The 24,938-nt window shown below is 33.5% G+C and overlaps 1 protein-coding gene across 1 annotated transcript in view; it reads right to left on the bottom strand.

Annotated features, from left to right (window-relative positions):
• ARHGAP15 (Rho GTPase activating protein 15) overlaps nt 1-24,938 on the bottom strand; it is a 303,245-nt gene that overhangs the window by 230,448 nt on the left and 47,859 nt on the right. Inside the window, exon 3 of the mRNA XM_025039513.1 lies at nt 486-554. Within this exon, the coding sequence (XP_024895281.1) occupies nt 486-554 (69 nt within the window). The remainder of the gene's footprint in view (nt 1-485; nt 555-24,938) is intronic.

Below are 24,938 nucleotides of genomic sequence, written 5' to 3'. Positions count from 1 at the left end.
GTGTACCTCCTTCTCCTTGAGTGTAGACTGGATTTAATGACTTGCTTCTGACCAATAGAATGTGCCAAAGTTGATGGGCTATCACTTTCGTGATTAGGTTACAAGAGATTTCAACTTCCATCTTGTTAGCAGACTGCTTGCCTGCTGCACTTGCATAGTCTGAGGAAGCAAGCTGCCATGCTGGAGAAGCCCAGGTGGCAGGTAACTGAGAGCGGCCTATGGAGGAACTGATACTGGCAACAAGCATGTACATGAGCTTGAAAGCAGATCCTTCCCCTGTCAAGCCTTCAGATGTGACCTCAGTTCTGGCTCAAACTTTGATTACAACCTTTTCACAGACTGCTCTAAGAGATTCCACTAAGCTGTGCCCGATTCCTGACCCACAAAAACATGAGATAATGTGTGCTTAAGTTGCTGAGTTTTAGGGTAATTCATTTTATAGCAGTAGGTAGATAATACAACATTGGAGTGGAAGAATTACTTACCAATTGTTCCAATGGAGGAATGACATCTTTCAAGACATGTTGTGAATGATTTCTTCTGTGTCGGGATATCTGTAAAAATATTGACATTTGATACAATTATATTATCTTTCTTAAAAAAAGTTGTAAATGACTTAAAAGAACATAATTTAGTAAGAGTGCGCATGAAAATAACCATATTCAGATATATTCAAGAAGGTAAATAATGCAGATATAAAATGGGAAATAAATGTTGTAGACATTGACTAATTTGAATAAAGTGTATACTCAAAGATGGCTGGCTGCAACAATATCTCATATTCTGCTCTTCCTACCATGTAAACTTGACACCCCTCCTACAAGTGGTGGAGTCTGTGGTCTTCATTTTGAACCTGGGCAGACCTTTATGCCTGCTTCAGCCAAAAGATATAGCAGAAGTGAAACTATATGACTTCAAATATGATAGCATAAAAATGTCATGTTCTCTTGGCACCCTCACATTTGGAACCTAGTCACCATGTTCTGAGAAAGCCCAAATCATCCCACACAGTAAGACCACAGGGAGTGGCCCCTAGGTTTTCTGGATGACAGACTAACTAAGGTTCCAGAAGATGGACAATGTCAATCACCAACCATGTAAATATAAAGATCTCTCGATGATTCCTTTTCCTAGGCATTGAATCAGCCTGAGGCCTCATGTCTTCCCAGCAGAGACCTCAAACACTGTGTAGTAGTGACAAGCTGTTCCTGCTGTGCCTTATCCGAATTTTTTAACCAGATTCTATAAGCATCAAAAAATCATTGTTTTATACCTCTATATTTCAGGGGTAATGACAACTGGAACAACATACTTAATATTAAAACACTTTGTCTTTATGATATAATGTGAGGTCAGCTTTTTCAGTCAATTTTCTATTAATTTTCATGTCTTCCACTATTATCCAGATGCACTTAAATACACAGTAGTCACACGATTAAGTGCTTTAGAAACAATTTTTTAAATGCCTTATTGTCTTTTCTCCTAAAAAAGCATCATAAACAGATTCTATAATAAAATACAGAGAAAGAGAAGGAATTTTTAACAATACCGTACTGTTTAATAACTGAAACAGAAGCTCTCATTAGTAGTACTACTTCACCTAACAGGAATTATACGGTTTTTTTGCAAGGAGAGATTGGAGTGGAGAGGCACAGGCTGGTGATAGAGAGAGAGAGAGAGAGATAATTTATTTATTAAAACAAACAAACAAACAAAAACAACGATAAAACAAAAACCAGAGGATAAAGTCTAGAAAAGAACTTCAAATGTCTTTGGCTCTGGTTGTTGGCACACATAACTGACTGAAGGGATTAGATCAATGTCTGCTAATATTTTGAGTGAGTTGTGTTACCAAAGAAACAAGAAGCCTGGCAAAAAAAAAAAAAAAAAAGTAATAATAATAATAAAATTAAAAAATAAAAATATGTGACTCTATAAAACCCTTGAATTCCATATTCACTCCACAACAAAACTAGATTATGAGGCAGTACAACCTTCAAGGAGGCCATCCTCCTCAATTCCTACTTCAGAGGTGGCCCATGGAGGACAATAGACAAGAAAGAGCCCCTGGAAAACAGAGCCAGAAACGCTGGAGAACAATAGACATAAAATTCTCTGAGAAAGGACAGCCAGGAAAACCAGGTACTGTCTTTACTGTCAGGGCAGGGGTGTCTCAGGGCCTGCCCAGGAGGATTCAATCATCTTTTGGTCCAGTGACTGTTGGCCATCTACCATTCTTTCCTTTACAAATGAAGGGGTTTTGTTAGTTTCCAGTTACCAAATTTTTGCTCCACCATTGTCTATTGGATATGATGAAAAAATCAGGACAGAGAGCTTATTTTTCAAGTTCTTTAACCTCCTGGAGAGAAATTGGGTGCGATGGAAAAAGCTCTTTATCACCAGAGATTCTGGAATTGGAGTTTTATGCAGTAACTGGTTGGGAATTTTGGTTGTCTCTGTTGAAGAGGCAGATGGATGTATTTCTAAGCATTGGAAGATAGATGCAAATTGATATATGAGAGGAAAGACTGGCAGTTCCTAATGGTCCCTCACCAAATTCTGTCCTCTTTCCTAGGCACACATCTAGACTGTATTTCTCAGCTTGCCTTGCAGTTATGAGTGTCCATGTGACTAGTTCAGATCAATGGAAAGTTATTCACCAGCGAGTGCTTCCCGAAAAGATCTCTCTTTCCTCGTATACTGGCTAGGAGAAAACATTAAAAGAGGCCCTTTTGGAAGATGAAGATGCAAAATGGAAGAATTTGGGGCCCTGAATCACTATGTTGAAAAAAGCCAAACACAGGCCAAGAAGACTCACTTTGTTTTATTTAGCAAACTTTTTATTTTGGAATAATTTTATATTTACTTAGAGAAAAGCTGCAGAGAGTACAAAGGATTCCTATAGAAAACTTCCTTTTAACTGTTATATAGTAAGAAATAAATTTCTATTTCTTAGAATCCGCATGTATGTTAGGGAATTTTATAGCTGCTAGTATTATCCTAAATAAAATAATTATAGCTGATGCTCAAATAATGTTGAAATGAAAGGTCTTTTGTATAAGGAACATGAGAGCAGAATAGTAAATGAGAGTGCTCTTATAAACCAAAACTTCACACCTGTTATTCATTGATATTTTATCTTCTCAGAGAGAAAATATAAATATATTTGTTTGGTATTTAATTCTCTTAAGGATCTAAGAATTATTTCATATTGCCATACATTTAGAACTTACTATTCTTAACCACTACTCATTATAATAAAATTTAAAATCTCCAGTGAAATTTTAATATATATGTCTTATATTCAACTTACAAGGGTGGAAGAATTCTGGGTTAGGGGGAGTCTTCCTGTTCCATTTTCTTGAAACCTAGCTGGTTTTCTAGTCTTAGGGTAAAAGTCATTCTCCTGGCATGTAAAGTACCTCAAGCTTCAAATGTTATAGAAAGTAGTAGCAAGAAAATGTATCCACAATATTGATGAATGGGCACCTGGGCGTTCACCTGTGTCAGTCTTACCATTCTTTTATGGCCATGTCTATGCCATCTTTTGTCCTAATGCTACTAAATTTTGATGGATCTAGTGGCCCATCATCCTCTAAATATTTCCTTCCAGTCACCTATAGAAAGCTTTCCTATAAGGCGCTATTGTAGAATGCGCTGTGTAGATATTGCTAGAGGCACAAGAGATGACTTTAGCTGACAAATGTTTTAATTTTAATTATCATTTACATACTTTTAAGGCAGTAGAAAAAATGATCACATCAGAGCCATTTATTAATGATAAGTATACATTTCCCATTAACATAGTTATTTAAGTCCATGAACTATGGAAAAACCCCACAAACATTATAACTGAATAAAGTTTGAGAAAAATTTTAATAAGAAATTGGAACAAATATGACTAGTTACTGAACACATACATTTCACCCTTGAAGGAATTTATTAATTCCATGGTATAAACAAGAATTCAAATTGAGAAATAATGCAACAATGATATTCTCTGCTAACATTTATTGGGTGCTTATTATTTGACAAGCACCATTATGAGTTTTGTATATTTTAATATATTTAATTCTCACCCAAACCTTAAGAGATCAGTTATAATATAAGAGATTGCATTACCCCTTTTTAATAAATGTTAGAAACATGACAGATCATTTCAGTAACTGAAAATCCACAGCTAGTGAAAGACATGAACAATATTTTAACCCATATCTTAGCCCTCAACTATTACACTTTATTATTGCTCCAGCAGTATAAAAGTATAAGTATGAAAACAGGAATTGAATTCAGCTTGAGGAACTACAAAGTTGAAATCACCTGTGTGCATAAGTAGATATTTCTAAGATAAAAATTGAAAGAGAGTCAAACTTATAAATTTGTACATATTTACACAGGAAGCTAGAATTAGCTTTCTAATCAGTTATAAATCACCTTAATATTCCTTTAGGAAAAATAATATTGCTGATCATTCCTAAATCAATAAGCTAGCCAATCTATCATGTCCAACCAAGTTATGAAGATGTGGGAGGAAAAAAACAACAACTTTCATTACCTGTCTTTTGCTTTACTGTTCTCCTCAGTTAAGCATTAAAGGCAGAAATATGTTATCATCCCAAATCAGATTATGCTGACTAAAACTTATGGTTTAGAAAATTCTGGATCCAAAATTGATCTGTTGTCTTGCATGAATATCAGGAAAATTAGGATATTTCAAGAGAGCTGCCTTAATGTGATATACTTAATTGAAATAATAATTATAAAGAAAACTTGAAGTCAATCATAATCTCATGAAGTAAATTTGAAGGGAAAAAAGCCTCTCCTAAACTACAGTATAAATACCAAAAAAATCTTATAGTATTTATGTAATGATTTATCAATAACTTATTACCATTATCTGATAATTTTGCAAATCATTATGGGCTACCCTCTTGAGAAACAGTCCCACATAAGACATTAGATGTCCTTCTGAACTATTACTTTTAGCCAGTAATCATTTGATGTTTAGTACACTCATATGATAGTAATTTCTAATAGCCAATGCTCAAAATTTACTTTTTAAATTGGTATTATAAAATATCTCTAGTACTAGTGTTACAAAGTACTTCATTTTGTATAGTCCTAGTTTTTTCTCCAAAATTCTGTGACTTTTAAATGTATCTGATATCAGAAACTACATTTTGTCTGTAAATTGCTTCTGAATGCAGGCAGCAGTGGGCTCCATTGTTTGATCTAGGTCCCTTTCACTATTGCAGAAATAGTGAATTAACCATTCAATTTGGAAAACTCGAATAGCAATAATTATATTAGCAGTAGCTTGACGTAACTTTCTTTTACTCCATTATTTTGTCTATGAATTAGAGAAGTATTTCCTCTGAGGAAGTCTGAAAATATAGTTTTTATGTATGTCTGTTTTCTTTTTTGTTTCCAAATGTTCTGAAATAGTATATAGATACTCCCCGTAAACATAAGTAGACATGTATGTATATCTACCACATATTTAAGTGTTTATAGCCTGTTTTTTTGCTAATTCTTATACCCTTAAATTATGAAATGTTGGTTTCAATATCATTTTACAGTTACCATTTGAGAATTTTATGAATTGCTACTTCTCACTTTACTTCCAGTAATTTTAGCAAAAAGGGGCTGTAATAATTCCAAGTTTCTCTTCTTTTGAGGTGACATGGTGTCTTAGCCTTTTTTTTTTTTATCACAGTATTCTGTATCTTAAGTAGCTGAGCTTTCATGATAAATACTCATGTTGATGGCAAGCCTTCCTTGGAGGAGAAAAAAAAAATCAGACCTCATCTTTTTTTCAATGATGCCATACATTTATTATGTCCAGTAAATTTGTAGTGATCATTTGATTTGTAGTGATCATTGATTTGTAGTGATCATTGAAAAGAAAATTGAAACACAAATGTCTTCTGACTTGGATTTTTTGAGCCCAATATCAGATTAATATATCACCGCAACATTTTCATATCAAACCTATCAGTTTTTCCTTCTTTATTACCACCCAGCACTGTCCTCGCTTCCAGTCCTTCTCTGCCCCCTCCCAGGTACTTTAGCTTTCCAATGATACAGGCAAAGTGGAACAATGGGGTAAGAAGGGTGTGCAATGCATATTTTCCTTTAAATTCTTTTTTGTTTTTATTAGAATATGTTTCATAATTAAGTTTTTCCGATATCCTTTCTTCCCAAAAAAGGAATTAGAAAGTAACTTTTTCAAAGTGTCTTTATGTTTTCTTCATTCTTTTTTTTTTTTTTCAGTTTTATCTATTTAAAGAATATGAAACTGATGGGTAGAACTAGTACTTGATATATTACAAACTGTAAAAATAACAGAATTTGGGCACATTATTTTCCTTGTGTAGGAGGGTCTACTAGCAAAGTTATACATAAACATGAAACATTCCACATAGCTCTGATTTTAAATAGATTACCATTTTTGATGAAAGTTTATATCTTGTGGCTTAGAATTGAAATAAAATCACTTGAATAAAAGCATTAGTTTGTTCCAACATTTTCGCAGATGTACATTTTCTGAGGCGTACCTCCCATTAGCAAACTCCCTGGATACTTGAAAAAAAAAAATACCAGAAATAACTCTGTAGTTAAGTTTAGTTTTTATCTTCACAGTGTCTCAAAAGTTTTTTGTTTGTTTGTTTGTTTTTTGGTGTATCCCAATTCTTATGTTCAGATCTTTATTTGTTTTGCCAAATTCTTTTTCTTAAAGCTATTACAATCAGAAATGAAGAAAAGTAAGTGAAGCTTTTTTTGGTGGTGGGGGGAATGTGGAGACGTGGCCAATATTTTTATACTCACAAAAATTTAGTTTAGAAATATAAACATCAACCTAAGTATTGGCAATATTTTTAAAATTATGTGTATGTGGTAGGTAACTTTTTGAGAAAAAACAAACAAACAAAAAACCAAGAAAGTTAAGATGTGAGGACATTACCTTATCATGCCTTTAATCTCTGATTTTATTTGTGGACACATGTAAAATTCACCCGTCTCATAATTATTCTACCACTAATGAAACATATCTTTCATAGTCCTAATGGGGATTATGACATAAATCATAGAAAAAAACAAATTCTTTTGTTTTGATCCTTATTAATGTACCACAAGTATATTCTTTAACATTTGTGTTTTCCTCTTTCTTCTGCTCACAATTTGATTCAATTACCATAGTGGACATCCATAAGCAATTGTCCCTCTTTTCTATTTTTGGCTTTTCCATAAACCTCTTTTGGTTGTATATTGTCAGTCAGAAAACTGACACTCTCTTATCTCTTTCACCACCTGCAGAAAATGAAAGGGGAAGATTCAAAAAACTTCTGTAGGACATATTAAAGTTTATCGGCATTTTTTTTTTTCAATTTGTTGAATATTCCTAGGTCAACATCTAGATCACCTGCGGTGCTCATCGGCCTTTCAATCGTGGGGTAAGTCTGGTTGAGATAAATTCAGCTTTAACCACATTTTCTGATCTCCCAGATAGCTAAAGGAAATCATTTGCTGGAATGATTTTAACTCCTTAATACTTTTCCCTTGATTTATTTTGTCCCAAGTACATGTGTTCTTCTAAGAAGAAAATCAAACTGCCTTATACCGTCCTGTTTAAAGAAAACTTAATTATGTACAGTGCACATATCCTTGTTTATTTCTAACTACTATTTCTTTTAGTTCTTTCATTTTTTTTGCATGCTTTCAGTAGAACGTTTCTCTCCAAGTGTTTTCTCAGACTGAGAGGTGTCATTTACATAGAACTTGGCGACACCACAATTTTAGCCTTCAAACAGGCTCTTAGGGATGGGTAAAAAAGATGAAGGAGAATAAAAGGTACAAACTTCCAGTTATAAAATAAATAAGTCACAGGGGTATAATGTACATCACAGGGGATGTGGTCAATAGTATCATAATAACTTTGTATGTTGACAGATGGTTACTAGACTTATTGTGGTGATAGCATTGTAAGTTATATAAATGTAGAATCACTATATTATACATCTGAAATGAATATGTCAATTATACTTTAATAAAAATAAACAAACAAATGAAAAACCATGCTCTTAAGATGAAGACTGCCAGAACCAAGAAACATAGAGATACCACACACACACACGCATGCAATATTATTCAACAATAAAAAAGGACAAAATGTTGTCATGTGACAATGTAGACAGACCTAGAGTGTACTAGGCTAAGTGAAATAAGTCAGAGAAAGATAAATACCATAAAATTTCACTTATATGTAGAATCTAAAAAAACAAATGAACAAAAAAAACAAAAACAGACTCACAGATACGGAGAACTGATAGCTGCAAGACAGAAGGGGGTGGAGGGATAGATAAAAAGGTAAAGGGGAATAAAAGGTACAAACTTCCAGTTATAAAATAAATAAGTCACAGGGGTATAATGTACATCACAGGGGATGTGGTCAATAGTATCATAATAACTTTGTATGTTGACAGATGGTTACTAGACTTATTGTGGTGATAGCATTGTAAGTTATATAAATGTAGAATCACTATATTATACATCTGAAATGAATATGTCAATTATACTTTAATAAAAATAAACAAACAAATGAAAAACCATGCTCTTAAGATGAAGACTGCCAGAACCAAGAAACATAGAGATACCCGGGTAATACAATTTTCTACATTTTTTTTTCTATGGAAAGTGCCTTTATATATTGTTTTAATTTTTGGTTTACTGTCTCTTTTTCTCTGGATGTTCATCTATATTTAGCTATGTATTTATAAATAGATATAATGATACTAAGGACCAAAAAAGACATATAACATTTTATTTTATAATGTTATTAATGGTATTAGAATTAAAGCATTATATAATTTGTAACTCTAGTAGCTAGAGTTACTAAAATTAGTTGTTAAAATAGCCTATTCATCTCTTTTTATTTACTCTGTTGATATAAACAAAAGGAAACAGTTTAGAAAATTGATTAAGAAAATATAGATGGGTATTTAGAACACTTAGGCCAAACTAACATTTCCTCCACAACTGCAAGTTATACACTAGCTTTGAAATGAAAAGATTCAAGACAACAGAAAATGATACCAAAAAAACTATCTCACAAACACTTCAAAACAAAGCAAAATAGAAAACAAATAATTATTGAGGGTCTAAATTATTAAAATGGTCTACCTATTTTTAGTCAAATGAAACAAATCATTGTCAAATCACCATTTGGTGAGATTTGACAGAAACAATCTGTATTTAATTTCATGATGTTTAACTGTCTGGAAATCCTCAACAAATTAGAATTAGGCTTTATTTTTAGTCTCAGATATAAAGTCTCTTTTATTGCCCAGAAGGCTTATGTTGAAAAACCAATTTTACTTTTTTTCTTTTTCATATGTAGGTTTAATCACTGAAGAAGAAATTCTCTTCTTTGGAAAGCTGTAATCAATGATACATTAAGTTTGATTTATGATATGTAATGTGTGACAAAGATATTTACCTACAGTCAAATTTCTATGGTCTTTTGACACCTTTCCCCATACATTACTATTTCTTAATGCAGAAGTAGAAATATGCTACCTAATTCACTGAACATGCTCAGCCCACGTGAAAAGTTCACTTCTAAAATCACCATGGGAGGCAATGCTATTAATAACTATGACATTCTTTAAGAATTAACAGACTTTTGGTCAAATATTTAATATACACACGTAAAGGTCCTCATTATCTTTAGTGAATATCTAATAATTATATCTTTTCAGCTTCCTTTCTTCAGTTATTCTGTCTGGTTTTTATAGACCCCAAACTCACCTTCTGCTGCTGAAAAAGCAGATTTAGTTCTGAAGGTTAATCCAACTCAGCAGGATTGAAGGATGGCACTTTTCCTTGGTCGTAAGTATGTTGGCTCAGGCCAGACAGCTGTTAGGACATTCTCCTCTGGGAATCGTGCCCTCAACACCCACCGTTGATGCACATACATGGTCTACTGGCTGCCGACTTCCATGCCCATCTGCTCAAATGGCACAGCGCCCACTCACAAGTTGGCTGGATCCTTGCCCTTAGTGTGTAGGTGCCAGGCAATGATGGGTTCAGATGGGCGGCCTGCATAATACTACAAGTGACAATTTTTTTCTTCCTCTCTCTATAATATCTGTCCTCTGTGCCTTCTCTGAAAGAGAGAGTTGTGTTTCTCCACCTTTGATTATACCTGTGGACACAGGTGGCCTTGTCCATGTAGGTGTACAGATGTACTCAACCTGCTACTAAGAGTGAGATGAAAGAGAAGAATCCACAAAGCTCCAGATGACAAGTTCTAACACTCAAATGGGCTGGATTGTGAAAATCCTGACCACCTGGAGTCTGTCAGAAGAAATTTAGCATGGATATAAGTACAGCAGACCTCTTACAGATAGCAATGGCACCAGAAAGCAGCTTAAGTTACAGCACTTTTTGTCTGTTGCAGTTCCAGCGCAAATCACTTGCCTTGCATTGAAAAGGCACATGCAACAGCAATCGAAATAAATCAGGCAAAAAGAACAAGCTTAATGGGAACACAATTTGTATGCTCAATAGGAGCAAGGGTGCAAGCTATGATATTCGGATCTCAGAAATAACCCCAAATGTAGTTAAGAAAGAAAAAGAAACAGAAATAGCATCTCTTGTTCTAATCTACAGCAAACCCATAGAGAGGAATAGATTGGCATAGGAGGTTGTGACTTTAATGATCCAAAGCATATGAATGCTTGTTAGCAGACAGCAGACAGACATAAGTAAGAACAACAGTAATGGCTGCATCTGCAGCCTGGCCTTTGGCACTCAAACCAATCAGGCAGCATTGGAGAGCAGTGCCGGAAGATATGTTAAAGCCATGCTTTCTTTGTGTGTTTATTTAAGGGTGATTGAATTTAGGGTGTTGTCAGTCTGCCTTGGAGAATGGTTTTCCAATGTGTAGGCATGATCTTTCTCCCTGAATATGCTCTGTTGAGTCAGTTAGTTATGTGTGACTACTTGCTCTGTCCTAGTCTTTATGTAGTGCCAAAATCCTGCAGTCCAAGTTCCAAAGGAACAGGGCCTAAAAACTTTTGGCTCCAGAATCAAATTAGGCTTCTCTGCTTTCCTAGCCAGAAATGCATAAATACCCAATGGCCAAAACCAAAGAATTTGACATTGTGGAATGAATAGAGCTGTCATATACCACTAAAGTGTGGAAATCTCTACTGTTTGAAGTTAGGACTAGTTCAACATCTTCAGTAATCAGAACAGACTTCTTTGGACACCTTTATGGGTTAGTCTGGCTTTTGACTGGAAATGTTTCTGGCAAGCTACTCATTCCAGATATCAGAAATGCAAGAACATACGGTTTATAAGGAAAGATCTGCCATTTTTTTCTTGTCAAAAAAAAAAACAAAAAAAACTCAAAGGCAGCACATTTTCATAAAAGACAGATCCTTCATCCTGTTTTCCTTATTGACCTTCACGTTAGCACCAATTGCTTAGATGTATACTTAAAAGAGAACTAGTCAAAGAAGAGGTAACGATATAGTTTGAAAAAATATTTATGTGAAACTAAATTTGGAATTATCTGGAGAGGTTATGGTTAATATAGACAAAGAATGGATATAATCACCCAAAACTTCTCCATCTGATTACTATGCTATAACTCTCAAAGTTCCTAGAGAAAATTATTTTCCTCACATTTTGAAGTTATAACTGTAAGAATCATATATAACTAACTTATGGAAAATAAAGAAAGGCAGACACCCTGTCCAGAATGTCTTGAGGGTAAAGGCCATGTTTTACTCATCTTAAAATCCATAGAACTTAGCATATGTGTAGAAAACATATTATGAGATTGGCCGTTTCAAACTGTATTACCTCTCTATATACATGTGACCTATTATTTCATTGAATTCACCAAGACTTTCAATAACCTATAACGTCTTACTCTAAGATATCTTGTTATAAACACATTCATCATTCTTTTCAAAATATCAACTGAGTCAGTAGTCTTTTCCAGATGAACTTCCATAATATCTCATGGAATATTTGTCATCTATCCTTACCAAAATAGGTTAAATTTTCAAAATGATCCCCCTCACTTTTATCTACAATTGAAATAACTGATACTAACTAAATAATAATTCCCTGATCTATTTAGTATTTATGATGCTTGGGGCTTAGATTCCTCTTCTAGAGGGAAAAAAAAAAAAGGAAAATACACAGATATAGACACAAATAGGTACAGATATGGATATAGGTACAGATTTATTTCTGATTTTAAATAGCATCATACGATTATGTGGATTGTTATTTTGAACAGTTCTATGTTCTATTATCACTCACCCTCTGGGCAAATTATTTAACTTCTTGGTGACTTTATGTCCTCAACTATAAAATGTGCAATAGTATAGTACTTAATCTTCATATGATTGTATTAAGAGTAAGGAAATTAATAAATACACAGCTTTAACCATATGATAAGTCCTCATTATTATAATCCCCCCATAACAACCTTTCATCAGTTCTTCTTGTAAATGGGTAAACATATTCTAGTAAAAGGGTAATTAACATTAAGCCGATGTATTTATATTCTTTCGTGCTTCTAAAAACTCCTTTAAAATTATTTCTTACTTTAAGAAGCTCAAACCATTTCCTTCTAGAATACTTTGAAACATTTTATTAGAAAAATCTTTTAATACTCAAAGAGATCGCATTATATTGGGCAGGCACACCAGGAAATGGGAATCCTGGAGTCATCTTAGAATTCTGCCATCACAATCCTACCTCTGACCCTCAGTGAATCATGTCTCTCCCACAAGCAAAAAGTCATCCCCTTCCATGATTTCAAAGAGTATCATCCTATTATAGCATCAATTCAAAGCAGAAAGTCTCATCATTTAAATCTAAATCCCATTATCTCACCAGCTCAGAGACCAAATCTAGTCACCTAAATCCAATTTTGAAAGAAGTTGAACTTGACTGAGATCAACTATTAAGTTGCAAAGGCAGAATTCAAACACAGGTAATTTGGTTCTATAGCCAGTTGTGTTTAATAAGTACTGTGCAATATTCATGCTGCGAAGTAACATGAATATTGTAAGTATGATGATTGCAGTCATTGCATAGATGATAAATCTAAGGCAAGTGGGAAAAAGTCGCAAAGTTAGTAAAGGTCAGAGGCTGTTGTTTTACCCAGATTCATCTAATTCAAAACCCTATGCATTCTGACAACAAGCTTTTAAATGTGAATTTACTGCTTCTCATAGAGGATATTCAACAAATGCTGTTGCCTGGCCATCATATAGTACAGTTTGCAGATCAAAATATGCAATAGTATTTATCACAATTCCACTAAATTATTTTAAACTACTAAAGTGCCTATTTTCTATTTTTATCACATCTCAGGTAAGTATTCTTTATAACTATCTTGAACATCGTCTAAGATGAAATAATGATAGCAACGTTTTGGACATCAGGAAGATGAATAGACTTAAAGTATGCATATTTTACTGCTATATTCACTTAAAAATAGTGCTACAGATTTTTAATTGGTGAATCTTAGAATTGGGAAATGATTATTTGTTCTGGATACCATATCAGCCAAGGTAAAGATGCCAGGGTGGATTTCTAGTTGAAAGTTGTGGATTGACTACATACTTTAATCCCCTCTATCTACTAATGTCAGAGTAATGTATGAAAGCACTGTAATTACATTACAAAAAGAAAGAAGCTACAATCTCATTTTTTTCAGTAGTGGAAGATGAGAGTATGAATGATAAAAAATTTAACCCCCTCTTCATAGAACCTCCTAAAGCTCATCACTTGGTAGCATTCAGGTACCATGAAAGACAAGGTCAAGACTGTCTACAGCAGCCAACATTCAGAAAAGCTGGACTCTCAGGCACACTCATTCATCACATATTGCCAGGTGACTGCTCCCAGACCTGTATGTGACAAACATTAAACTAGGTAGCTTCTAGGGTCTTGACTCACAGTCGTCTGGCAATGCTGAGGGACGAGAGAAATGTGGGACTGTGAACTAGGTAACTGAAGTCTACTTACTTAAGAAATGAAAATCTCAGCTCCCATTTTCACCCATTCTCCCAGAAATACCACAGACAAGATGGCACCTCTTCATCTAGAAGACTTAAGTAGTTTTCTCTAGAAGATTGAATGTTTCCAAAGTACTTCAGATATTGAAACTTAGATATGCTCTACAAAAAGCCTGTTTCTGCATGATTTTCAGAGACTCTTATCAGTCAACAAGCCCAGCACCCCAACTTCAAACATAAAGAGAGTGTTTTAGTGCCTCCTTTAAAAATATGGCTATACAGGCATGGGTTACCAGAAAATAATTAATTAATATATGATATATAATACAATAAAACATGTTTATACATTAAATTTAATAATAATTATATAATATGTAACATTATATACTTATGTTTTACAACATATAATACCATATAATTACTAGATTATATATTATAAATTATAATTACTATATTTCATGTAGTTTTTGAACATCGGTATATACAATGCACTGTTCTAAATGCTGAATAAAATGATCTCTGCTTTAATGAAGCTAAAGTCTTTAGAGAAAGTCACAAAATGCAAGAGGAAAATCAAAACAAGCAAACATAAAAAGAAACTCAGAATAAGTAGGAATAATACAAAAAAAACCCATAAAAACTTTAAAAAATACCATTAGTAATATTATCAAGAGAAAAGAAAATATATAAAATTTTTAAAAAATGAGAAAAAAATAATAAAAAGTCATTTAAAAATTAATAACATAAATACATATGTTAAAGCAAAAGAAGTTTTGGAGGATAAAATGATAACTATGTTAAGAAATAGAAAAAACAAAGAGATAAATCACAGAAAACAAGAAATAAGTAAAGGATTGATAGGAGTTTGACAGATTTGCTGGCATCTTAGAAAAATTATCTTTAGGTGTGACAAAATATAAGTAAATTAAACTAAGTCAATCTTTAACTCCACAAAAAAAAACTGAATGTAATCATGATTATATAATAATTCTGACCCCACTAGAAATATTTAGAAAATCACAATTATATGTACTAGTGATTGAAGCAAAAATTATGATAGAATTATAATGGAAAAATTGAGAGATGAGAAGAAACTATGGAGTATAAGCTAATATTAAAATGTCATAACAGAAAGTCGATACATAATGCATAAAATATATAAATCAAGATAAATCAGTATATGTATAGTGTTGAAAACAAAGTTGATATAAAAAAGAAACAATAACAAACTTCAGATGTTGAAAGTAGTTGCAACTAGGATGTGAAATTAGTAGGTAGACAAATGGAAAAGCCAGAAGAATGTTATGTTTAATCAAAAACTTTTTAAACTAATGTATTACCTTCATGCATAACTTTCATAGAAAATAAGAACAGATTATATACTAGGTAACATATCATTAAAAAAATAAAATTTTCCTCAGATAGGCTTGACAGAGAGTAAAAGGCAATTCTCACACCTAACTGGATAAATACCTAACATGGACTCTTGGCAATCAATCTACATCATGAAAAAGTACCCTTTGCCTATCACATCCTTGAATACAAGTTGAATACAAAAAGAATCATAAGTCTGTCCAGCAGAGAATAATTGTCACAGAATCACAATGGTAGTAATTAGTGGATTCAAGCCCTGCATTCACTGTTAATCTGTGTGCTTTAGGGCAAGATATTTAACCTCTCTGTGTCTCAGTTTCCTCATATACAAAATAGAGAATATAACAGCTTATAGCTCATAGAGTTATGGGACAATTAAATGGATTAATACTCTTAAAGTGCTTATAAGAGCACCTGGTATATAATAAGTGATCAATAAGTTATTATCAGAAGAGCTCCTGAATTTTGAACCTTAAGAGAAGCCCTCTCAAGGTAGCTGTGTCAGCCCTTTGATCTTCCTAGGATTTTGGATTGATGACTCATTCCCTAATTCATTACTAAAGTCAGTGAAAGAATCAGGGTCAAAGGAAAAAGCAAGGGTAAGTGGGGGCCCTAGCCTCTCTCCAATGTCCTCAGTCCTCACTTTCTTTTGCCCAGTGAAGGCATTTCACATAGTCAAATAAGCCTTCCCAAAGAAAAACTCAAGAAGTGAAAAACTTAAATTTGCATTTAGCATCATATCAGAATAAAGCATTCAGGCTATTTAACCAGATAGTTATCTTTCTGGACATCAAGTGGAAGAGGCTGAGAATTAACCTCTTGGTTGTTATTAGCCAGTAAGGAGCCATTCGTTCCCTGATTTGGGGATGTCCACAAAAAAACTTCGCATGTTTCTGCTTTTTATAGAAATCTACAAAAAAGAAAAAAAGAAAACCCCTTCACTAGTCACCTACTTAAAACCTTTTAATTTTCAGATCAAGGAAAGCTGCCGAAATTGTATTAATTTTTAAAAAATAACTCTCAATAGTACTCCCCTTGGATGAATAGAGGGAGTCTAATTCTGAGTCCATTTTTTATCCTCCATTGTATACACACCACAAAGCACAAGTTAGCTCATTAGTGCTCTCGGCAAGGACCATCATTTTTAAATGATCAAAGTGTTTGTTTGGGGAGAAATCAGTCACATAGAGTAATGGTTCCCAAACTGTGATCCTTAGCATTTAGGAGGAGAATTCTCTGTGGTTCATTTAAGAGATATTTTAAGGGAAATGTGAAGACATAAAATACAGGACCAAGTGGGAATGTTTTGAAGATAAAGGGACATTGTTACAATGGTCATTATATTGGTTTGGGACAGGGATTTGAAATCAGCAGCAATTTAAAAATGAGAAATAAGAACCTAAAATCATAGCATATAAAGCAGGTGCAAAACAAACCTGGGAACCGATGATTTAAGTTACACACTAAAATAAAATTTTTATAATATAAACAAATTTTGTAATATAAACTCTTGACATAAAAATTATATATATAGCTAAAATTTAATATAGAAAACTTTAACTTAATAATCTTTCAAAATTTTTTCATAGTGTAAAAGGCATATTCTTACTTTTTGTAAGTAGAGATGATTTAAACAGAGAATGATAAGTTTTAATCATATGCACAAAAAAAGTGTTTTTGTTTCTATTTAATATGCTCAAATTTCCCTGATAATTTTTGGTTTTACCACTAATTTGATTTTCCTTAGCTAGTCACTGTGCAAGATATACCGAAATCAGCAGCAACAAAAATGAAAGAGTTGAGATTTTTTTGAAATATTGGTCAAGACTCAATAGAAACTTAATGGTAAAGTCCCTGAAGGAATGTAAGCAATATTTATTAAGTATCCTTAAAGCTATGGGAAGTTAATTTGGGGTCGCAGTTTAAAAAAAAAGATGGAAGTTAGAAAGCCTTGCTGAAGCTAATGAATTTGGGTTTGGAAAATTTTTAAAATACTTATTTCATACCTTTTTGTAAACTTAGGATAAAATACTTTTTCTTTTCATGTTATAAAACATCATTTAAATTTTCCTCTTAGGAAAAATCATGTTCACATGATTTGTAAAGTACTTCTGAGAATACTAACAAAGGATAAATAGAGTTCCTACAATAGCAATTAATAATGGGGGTATACAGTGCATGGGAAGAAGGCAAAATTCATTTTAATGTAAAACAAAGATATTTCTAGAAAAAAAATTTCAACTCTTTTTGGACCTCCAACAAACCTAAAGGAAACACATCTGTGAGTAACAATTGTTACTACTTCAGTGATTACAGGCATCGAGGTAACCTATGAGGTATTGCAGAATCTTTAAGGACAATGTAGTTTGAAAAAAAAAAACTCCCATTTGATTATGATCTGCTCCCACCTTGATAAGAGATTAAAAATCAGAGTCTCAAACAAGATGACCTAAAGAGACCCACACCAAGACACATCAAAATTAACATGCCAAGGATTAAAGACAAAGAGAGAATCTTAAAAGCAATAAGAGAAAAGCAATTAGTTACCTACAAGGGAGCTCCCATAAGACTGATTTCTCAACAGAAACTCTGCAGGTCAGACGGGAGTGGCATGAAATAGTCAAATAGTCAAATAATCAAAGTTTTTCAAAGATGAAAAACAAGGATCTACAGCCAAGATTACTCAGCCAGCAAAGCTATCATTTAAAATCAAAAGACAGATAAAGAGCCTCCAAGACAAACAAAAGCTAAAGGAGTTCATCACCACCAAACCAATATTATAGGAAATGTTACAGGAACTTCTTTAAGAAGAAAAAGAAAAAAGAAAAAAGATCAAAGAGATAAATAACAAAAAGAAATAACTATATATCTATCAACAATTACTCTGGATGTAAATGGATTAAATGCTCCAATCGAAAGATAGGGCAGTCGAATAGGTAAGAAAACAAGACCCTTATATATGCTGTCTATAAGAGACTCATAGTGCAGAGAGTATTTTGATGGTTGCCAGATGTGGAGGGTGAGGTAAGGGACTAGGTAAAAACAGGAAGGAATTAAGAAGTACAAATTGTTAGTTACAAAATACTCATGGGGATGTAAGGTATAGCATGAAGAATATAGTCAATAATAATGTAATATTATGTATGGTGTCAGATGGGTACTGGATTTATCGGGGTGATTACTTTGTAAGTTACATAAGTGTCTAATTGCTATGTTGTACACCTGAAACTGACATAATGTATGCCAACTGTAATTTAAAAATAAAAAAAAAAATAAATTTAAAAATCAATGAGTGAACCAAAAGTTCAAAGCAAGGAAAAATACAGAAAATGTTCAAAGTGTATGAATTTCAACCAGTGTTAGTAGTTAAAAGCAATGAAGAAAGAAAGTTTCAACAGGGATAAAGTAAACTAAACAGAGAAAATACTTATTTTAATTTTACAGTAGAGATTATATGAAGTTCATCCTAGTAGTCCAAAAGATTAACACCATACCCAATATATGGCAGGCATGGAATAAATAAATGCTAAGTTGAATATTAAAGTATTAATTTTAAAAAAAATCACTATTTCCCAAAATGATTTCACAAGTGTTAGACCATTTCATAAAAGCAGTATTTTACAATATAGAGGGAATTCTTACATCCATTTGGAAAATAAGGAAATTGAGTTTAAATGAGTACTTTGTGGGTGATTTCTATGAGCAAAATATTGTGTTGAGTCCTCTTTAGGTCAGGTAGCACTACTATCACAATAAATACATTGTTTTTACTTACACCCAAAATGTCATTTCATCTACAATGTCAGCCTCTTAAATAAGTATCATTGATCTCTAAACTGAAGCTCAAAGATATTAGGTAACTAGATATTAGCTAGTCATCTGATCTTACAGCAATAAACAATGTTTCCTTGAAGTCACATATAGTCGAAGCTGCTGCTCCCTTTCCAACGGGCAATTCCATACCCAAATATCCAGGAAATTTATGGGTGGGAATATGGATAAAGAAAACAATCCTGCAATATTCAAGTCAAAGTCATCAGAGAGAATTCCTAAGTAAGCAACACAACTAAATAATTTTGTCTGGTTTGCTATCTTTCTATTGTCTATGCACTGCACTGTCCAATTTTTTGAGGTCCTTTTTATACATGTAGACTTTCAGTTCATGCTAAAGGCACTTGTCCTTCAGACTTTTGCCTCACCAAGAATCTTGCCTTCTCTTTAGTGTATGCAATCCTTCACCCTGTCGAATGCTATTCTTTGCAATTCAGCTCACATGATAGACTTCAAAATATAAGCTAGCAGAGCAACAAGCTGCATCAGCGGCTGTGTCATTTCAGGTTACATTTCTGTCCTTTCTTCATGAGACTTGGGCTGCTGGAATGCTGACCTCTCCAGTTGCAGTTGACTGCCATGGGCTACTAGTTAAAGAGGAAGAAAGAGCTCCAAAAGCAAGGACAATGCAGCAGAGAAACTTCTTGTTTGCCTGATCTTACATTCCTGTCTTTTACCTCACCATGCCAACTTGATGACATTATTAAGACTATCTCTCCATGTGGTTCCAACTTTCAACTTCAATTTAAGGACACTGTCTTTTTCTTTTAAACTTTGCTTTCAGTAAATGAACTTATAGCATGACAGCAGTTTATCTTTAGCTTTAAAATAAAGGGAAAAAAATCCAAAACAGAGAAATCTATCGAGTGTTTTAAATAGTGTCCTATTCTCACATCCATATTGGAGCTGTGTGACTCTTTCAGTTACTATATATGTTTCTTTCCCCTTAATGTGTTCCTATTTCTTATAAGATTCTTTTTAGATGCTTTAATATTTTTGATTATTTTTTCAAAGATATATTGATATCAGTACAAAGAAAAAATTAGTCTTTGATGATGCCCGTTGAAGTCGTTCTCACTTTCCTTACTTATCATTGTTCCCTTTACACAGAAGAAACATGACTTAAATCTGAAAAAGAACTTAAATCTCTATAATTCCAATAGCATGGACCTTTTAAAGCTATAATAATTAATCACTGGTTATGAATAAATAATTCATTGGTTATAAATAAATTATACTCTTTGACAATACCCAATAGCCCTGCTGACATTCTCCTACCTTTGCTAATCTTAATTCTGAAGATTAGCTCTTCTAATGGGCTTAGTTTAGCTCCAGAGCTAATTGTAACAGGAACAAGAACATTTCAGCTCTCTGTATTCCTTAATCTTGAGAGGATGAATACTCAGTGATCATCTCAGGACTCAGAATTGGTGAACAACCCTCCCTGAATCTCTGCTGCTACTCAGGCCTTAAATGTTAGGTTCAAATTTGAGAACTCTGTACCCTTTCTCTATCTTTGTTACATGCCTTTAGCAGAGATTTAATTTATAAGATTGATCTCTCATCCTTGACAGCTATCCTTTAGCACCCAGAGATAAAGAGCACCTTCCATGGACTATTCCTGGTAGCTGAAGGGCTGCCTTCTCTGAGATCCTGCTCATTCTCTTTCCTAGAACTAGACTATATTCTCAGTATCCCTGCTACCTAGTGGGGGCTTTGCTACATACAGAATACCATCTCTCCTAAATTCTTTGTGATCTTACTCCTGCCAGGTGGTTGAACCAGCTGGTAAACATAATTGCCTAAAATATCTCTAAGTTTTTTTCACCTTGAAACATTTGCCTTACCAATGCCACTCTCTGAAAATGTATTAATCTCTACCCTAATAGATATTTAGTTTTTTCTGGTGCATGGCAGCAAAAGAGAGAAGCTCCTACAAAGTTTGTGAAGCCATATGGAAGATGGCCATTTTGGTTCTTGATAACTCAGTATCCTCTCCTCTCTCTCTCTCTCTCTCTCTCTCTCTCTCTCTCTCTCTCTCTCTCTCTCTCTCTCTTCCTTCTCCTTCTCTCTCCCTCTCTCTCCTCCCTTATGGAAATATTTGATAGAAAAAATATAAAAAAGTGTTGGTTTTCTAAGACATAGATCAGCTATGTCTACATTTTCTAAGACATACAAAGAGTTGGAGCTTTGCAGCATAGAAGGTAGATATCTCTAGCTTCTTAATGCAAACTAACTTTGTATGGTGCAGTGTTATTTGTTTCATAGGCTGAGTTTCAAAGCAGAGTCTGGCTAATAGAGAGGACTCTTCTTAGTTTTTGTTTGTTTGTATAACTTTGAAGCCTGAAAGATTTGGCCTCTAGTGAATAGCTGAAGCCAGATTCTGATTTGTAAGATCTAGGTTGCATTCAGGAATCCCTATTTTTAAAAAGCTGTCCAAATGAATCTTGTGACCAGCCAAAGTTTATAATTACTGCACTAAAAATGGTTGTAATTTCTCTGAGTACCATGCCAGCACCCTTAGTATGGTAGCATTTCCCATTCCAAGTGAGCCTAGGATTTTGGTGTTGGTTTCTGGAGACCCTGAAATCATTGCCAAGTGAGAATGAAAAGTAGTGCTGAAAAATACCACAAGCAGAAAGCATCTCCCTGAATGAAAGAACAAAAGCCTAAAGAAAGGAGCTGTTCTCGTTCTAGGTCCTGAATGGCTGTCTGGACTTGCTTTGTCCTTTAAAAAAAGTAAAGATGAAAGGGTATGAAGATAATCCTGGAATTATCAGTAAAAGCAATTGACAATGCTCAACCAGATAAAGAGGAGTAATCCTCTTTATTTGTGATTAAACTAAAGCTGATGAATTCAGTGTACCTACCTAGTTGACTATAAAAAGGGATAAACCCCAAGTAATTTAGGGAGCAGGAAAACCTCCTGAGTGACATTCACACCCTGGGATTTGCATCTTTTTTCACAGCCAATCATTGTTCTATAACCTTAAATTTATGATCAGATTTCTAAAACCTATCTTACAGATTCAAGGATTAATTGAGACTATGTATATAAAGCACTGATGCCTAGTTTGATTTATGCCACTGTTTTTTCCCTACTCCTCAAAGTAAATGTCTCCTAAGACAATAGAGAAAATCATAATGGCCATGCCTAGAGTCCAGTATCAACAGATTCATGCCCATAGGAGAAAGTGAAGATAGTCTGAGAAGTTCTAAGACAGTATAGGTTACTAAAAACACACCTATTGAGTTAGACAGGCTTTGAGTTCATGCTCTATCATTTGCTTGATAGTAATTTGAGGCAAGTTGTGTTTCCTAATTTGTGAGAAAGTGATAGGACAAGCACATCCCATAAAGTACTTTTGAGGATTAAACCTATTAATATATTTGCATGTAGTAAATACTTAATAAATATTAGCCATTTAAAATTTGAAGTCTCCATTTTGTCTTTTCTAGAATGAAATGATTTGGAAAGAAAACCCAACCATGAAAATTAATATGAAAAGCCTATTTATAGAAGAATTACCATGATTTGACCAAAGGAAAATATAAACATATATTTTTTACATTGATAAAGGAGGAAGCCCTCTCTAGTCAAGTATGGTTTTGGTAATCAGTGGCCTGCTGATGTAGGTAAAGATGTTAATTTATTGAACTTCCCTTTTCTCTTAAGCATCTGCCTTTTAGAAAGATTTCTAAGGAATCCATAAATGACAATTATTATTGAGCTGAATGATTCTGGTCATTCGTACCTTTGTGCTATCCTGTGGACATGTGGCTCTTTGTGGGAATGCCTGTGCTCAACTTAGTCCGCCCAGGCACAGTGCATTTCCAGCTAGTTTAAGGTTGTCCGATCTACTTTGCCCTGTGTCCAAGATTATTTAAATATAACCATAAAAAATTTGGAACATAGTAGAAGGTATAATGTAGGCCAAATCTCCAGTTTGAAACTTGTGAAAAATGATATCCAGAATTTGCATAGGAATGATACCAGAAGTTAGAAGTTTTGAACAGCAGCCCAAGAGTCTTTCCAAGATATAAATCATGCTATTATTATACTATTAAATCCTCTAGCAGTTCAAAAAATCTAAAGTGCGACTATAAACCATGGTGAGAACAGAGCGCTGGGTTACAATAAGAGAAGGTAACAATTTTTGGAGATTGACATGTGACAATTGCTTTGTATTTTATGTGTATTAAAGTCATGTAATTTTCAAAACAATTTTTTTATAGAAATTGCTTTTATTATTTCATTTTTTTTAAGGGAGGTAACTAAGATGCGAAGAGGTTAGGGAACATACAAAATGTTCCAATTAATAAGTGGCTAAACCAGGATCTGACTCTTATTTATCTGTCCACATTTTTAATCTGCTAAATCATATTGACATGAGGAATTTCTCAACCATTTCTTGACCAGTTGAGTACAATTTAGACTAGTTAGTCATGGAGTAACTTACCTCATCTGTGAGATGAAGAGATTGGAACCAATAATTACTAACAGCTCAAGCAGTTTTAGTTGGTGTTTTATGTTACAGTCTGCATCTCACCTCAGAAATAAAGCTCTAGATTTATGTATATGTAGTAAGCCCTCAATAGCAGCAAAATTCAACTATCAGAGAAATAAGTCAAAACACTTTTTGTAGGTTGATAACAATTCCCACTTACTAAATTGCACTTGACATAATTTTTCTGAGTAAAATGAATTCTATAATCCAGACATCACAAACAATTATTAGTCATTTTAGACAATATTTAAACAATACTAGTTTGTGGTAAACTTAAGTTTTTCAAACCAACTGATAACGTCTCAATTTCTTTTTTCCTCCTTTTTTTTTTTTTTTTTGGCCACTTTAGGAGTAAATTAGTATGAAGGATTTCATACTCCAATGGGATTCACAAATGCATAAAACTGAACATTTCTTTATGGTTCTCCTTGTAAAGCAATAGCTATCATTTTTTAACATGCTTTTTCCTTAACACAAACACGGTTCTTATAAAGTTTTACAGAGGAGACTAATAGGCAAATACAGTGCAGTATGAAAAATCTTAGAATTCTTCTAGAAGTTGGTGAGCATCTCTACTACGTTCTAGAGTGGAGGCTTTGTCTACTTTCTTAGAGGCCACATTCTTGACTTAGACAAAATTTCTCAAACTTTTTTAGAAGACTCAATACTCAAATTTTTTTTTTATAAATTACTTAAAAACCTTAGAAACTTTGTTAATGTGGAGTAGGTCTAATAATATTTATCATGTTAGAAACTAAAATTGAGTAATTAATCAGTTTATATACAATAATAATAAATATATTGCCTATTAACATAACTAACATATATTTATGAAAATAACTCTTTTCCAAAACATAGAAAAATGTAGTGAGAAGAGAGGTATTGTTTCATATTTTTGTAAATGACTAATGTCTAGCTTTCATATTCATATTTCTTCTTCACTTAACTTATTGTGATATCACATGTCATGTAGCCTCTGGAAGATTTTGCTGTAAATTGTGTGAGACTAAGAATTAAAAAGGCAAAAATATCTTAGAAATATTACGAAAATTGATTTGGCCTCTGGGACCTCCTAAAAGGAGGGATCCCCAAATCACCCTTTGAAAACCACTGATGTAGAACATTGCCTGTCAGATTCACATTCACAAAAGCGTGAATGAATGAACAAATGAATATA

The sequence above is a fragment of the Pteropus alecto genome, unplaced genomic scaffold, assembly GCF_000325575.1.
Source record: "Pteropus alecto unplaced genomic scaffold, ASM32557v1 scaffold3, whole genome shotgun sequence".
Classification (NCBI taxonomy): domain Eukaryota; kingdom Metazoa; phylum Chordata; class Mammalia; order Chiroptera; family Pteropodidae; genus Pteropus; species Pteropus alecto.
Note: the sequence above shows the minus strand (reverse complement) of the source record. Positions and strands in the feature narration are given on the sequence as shown.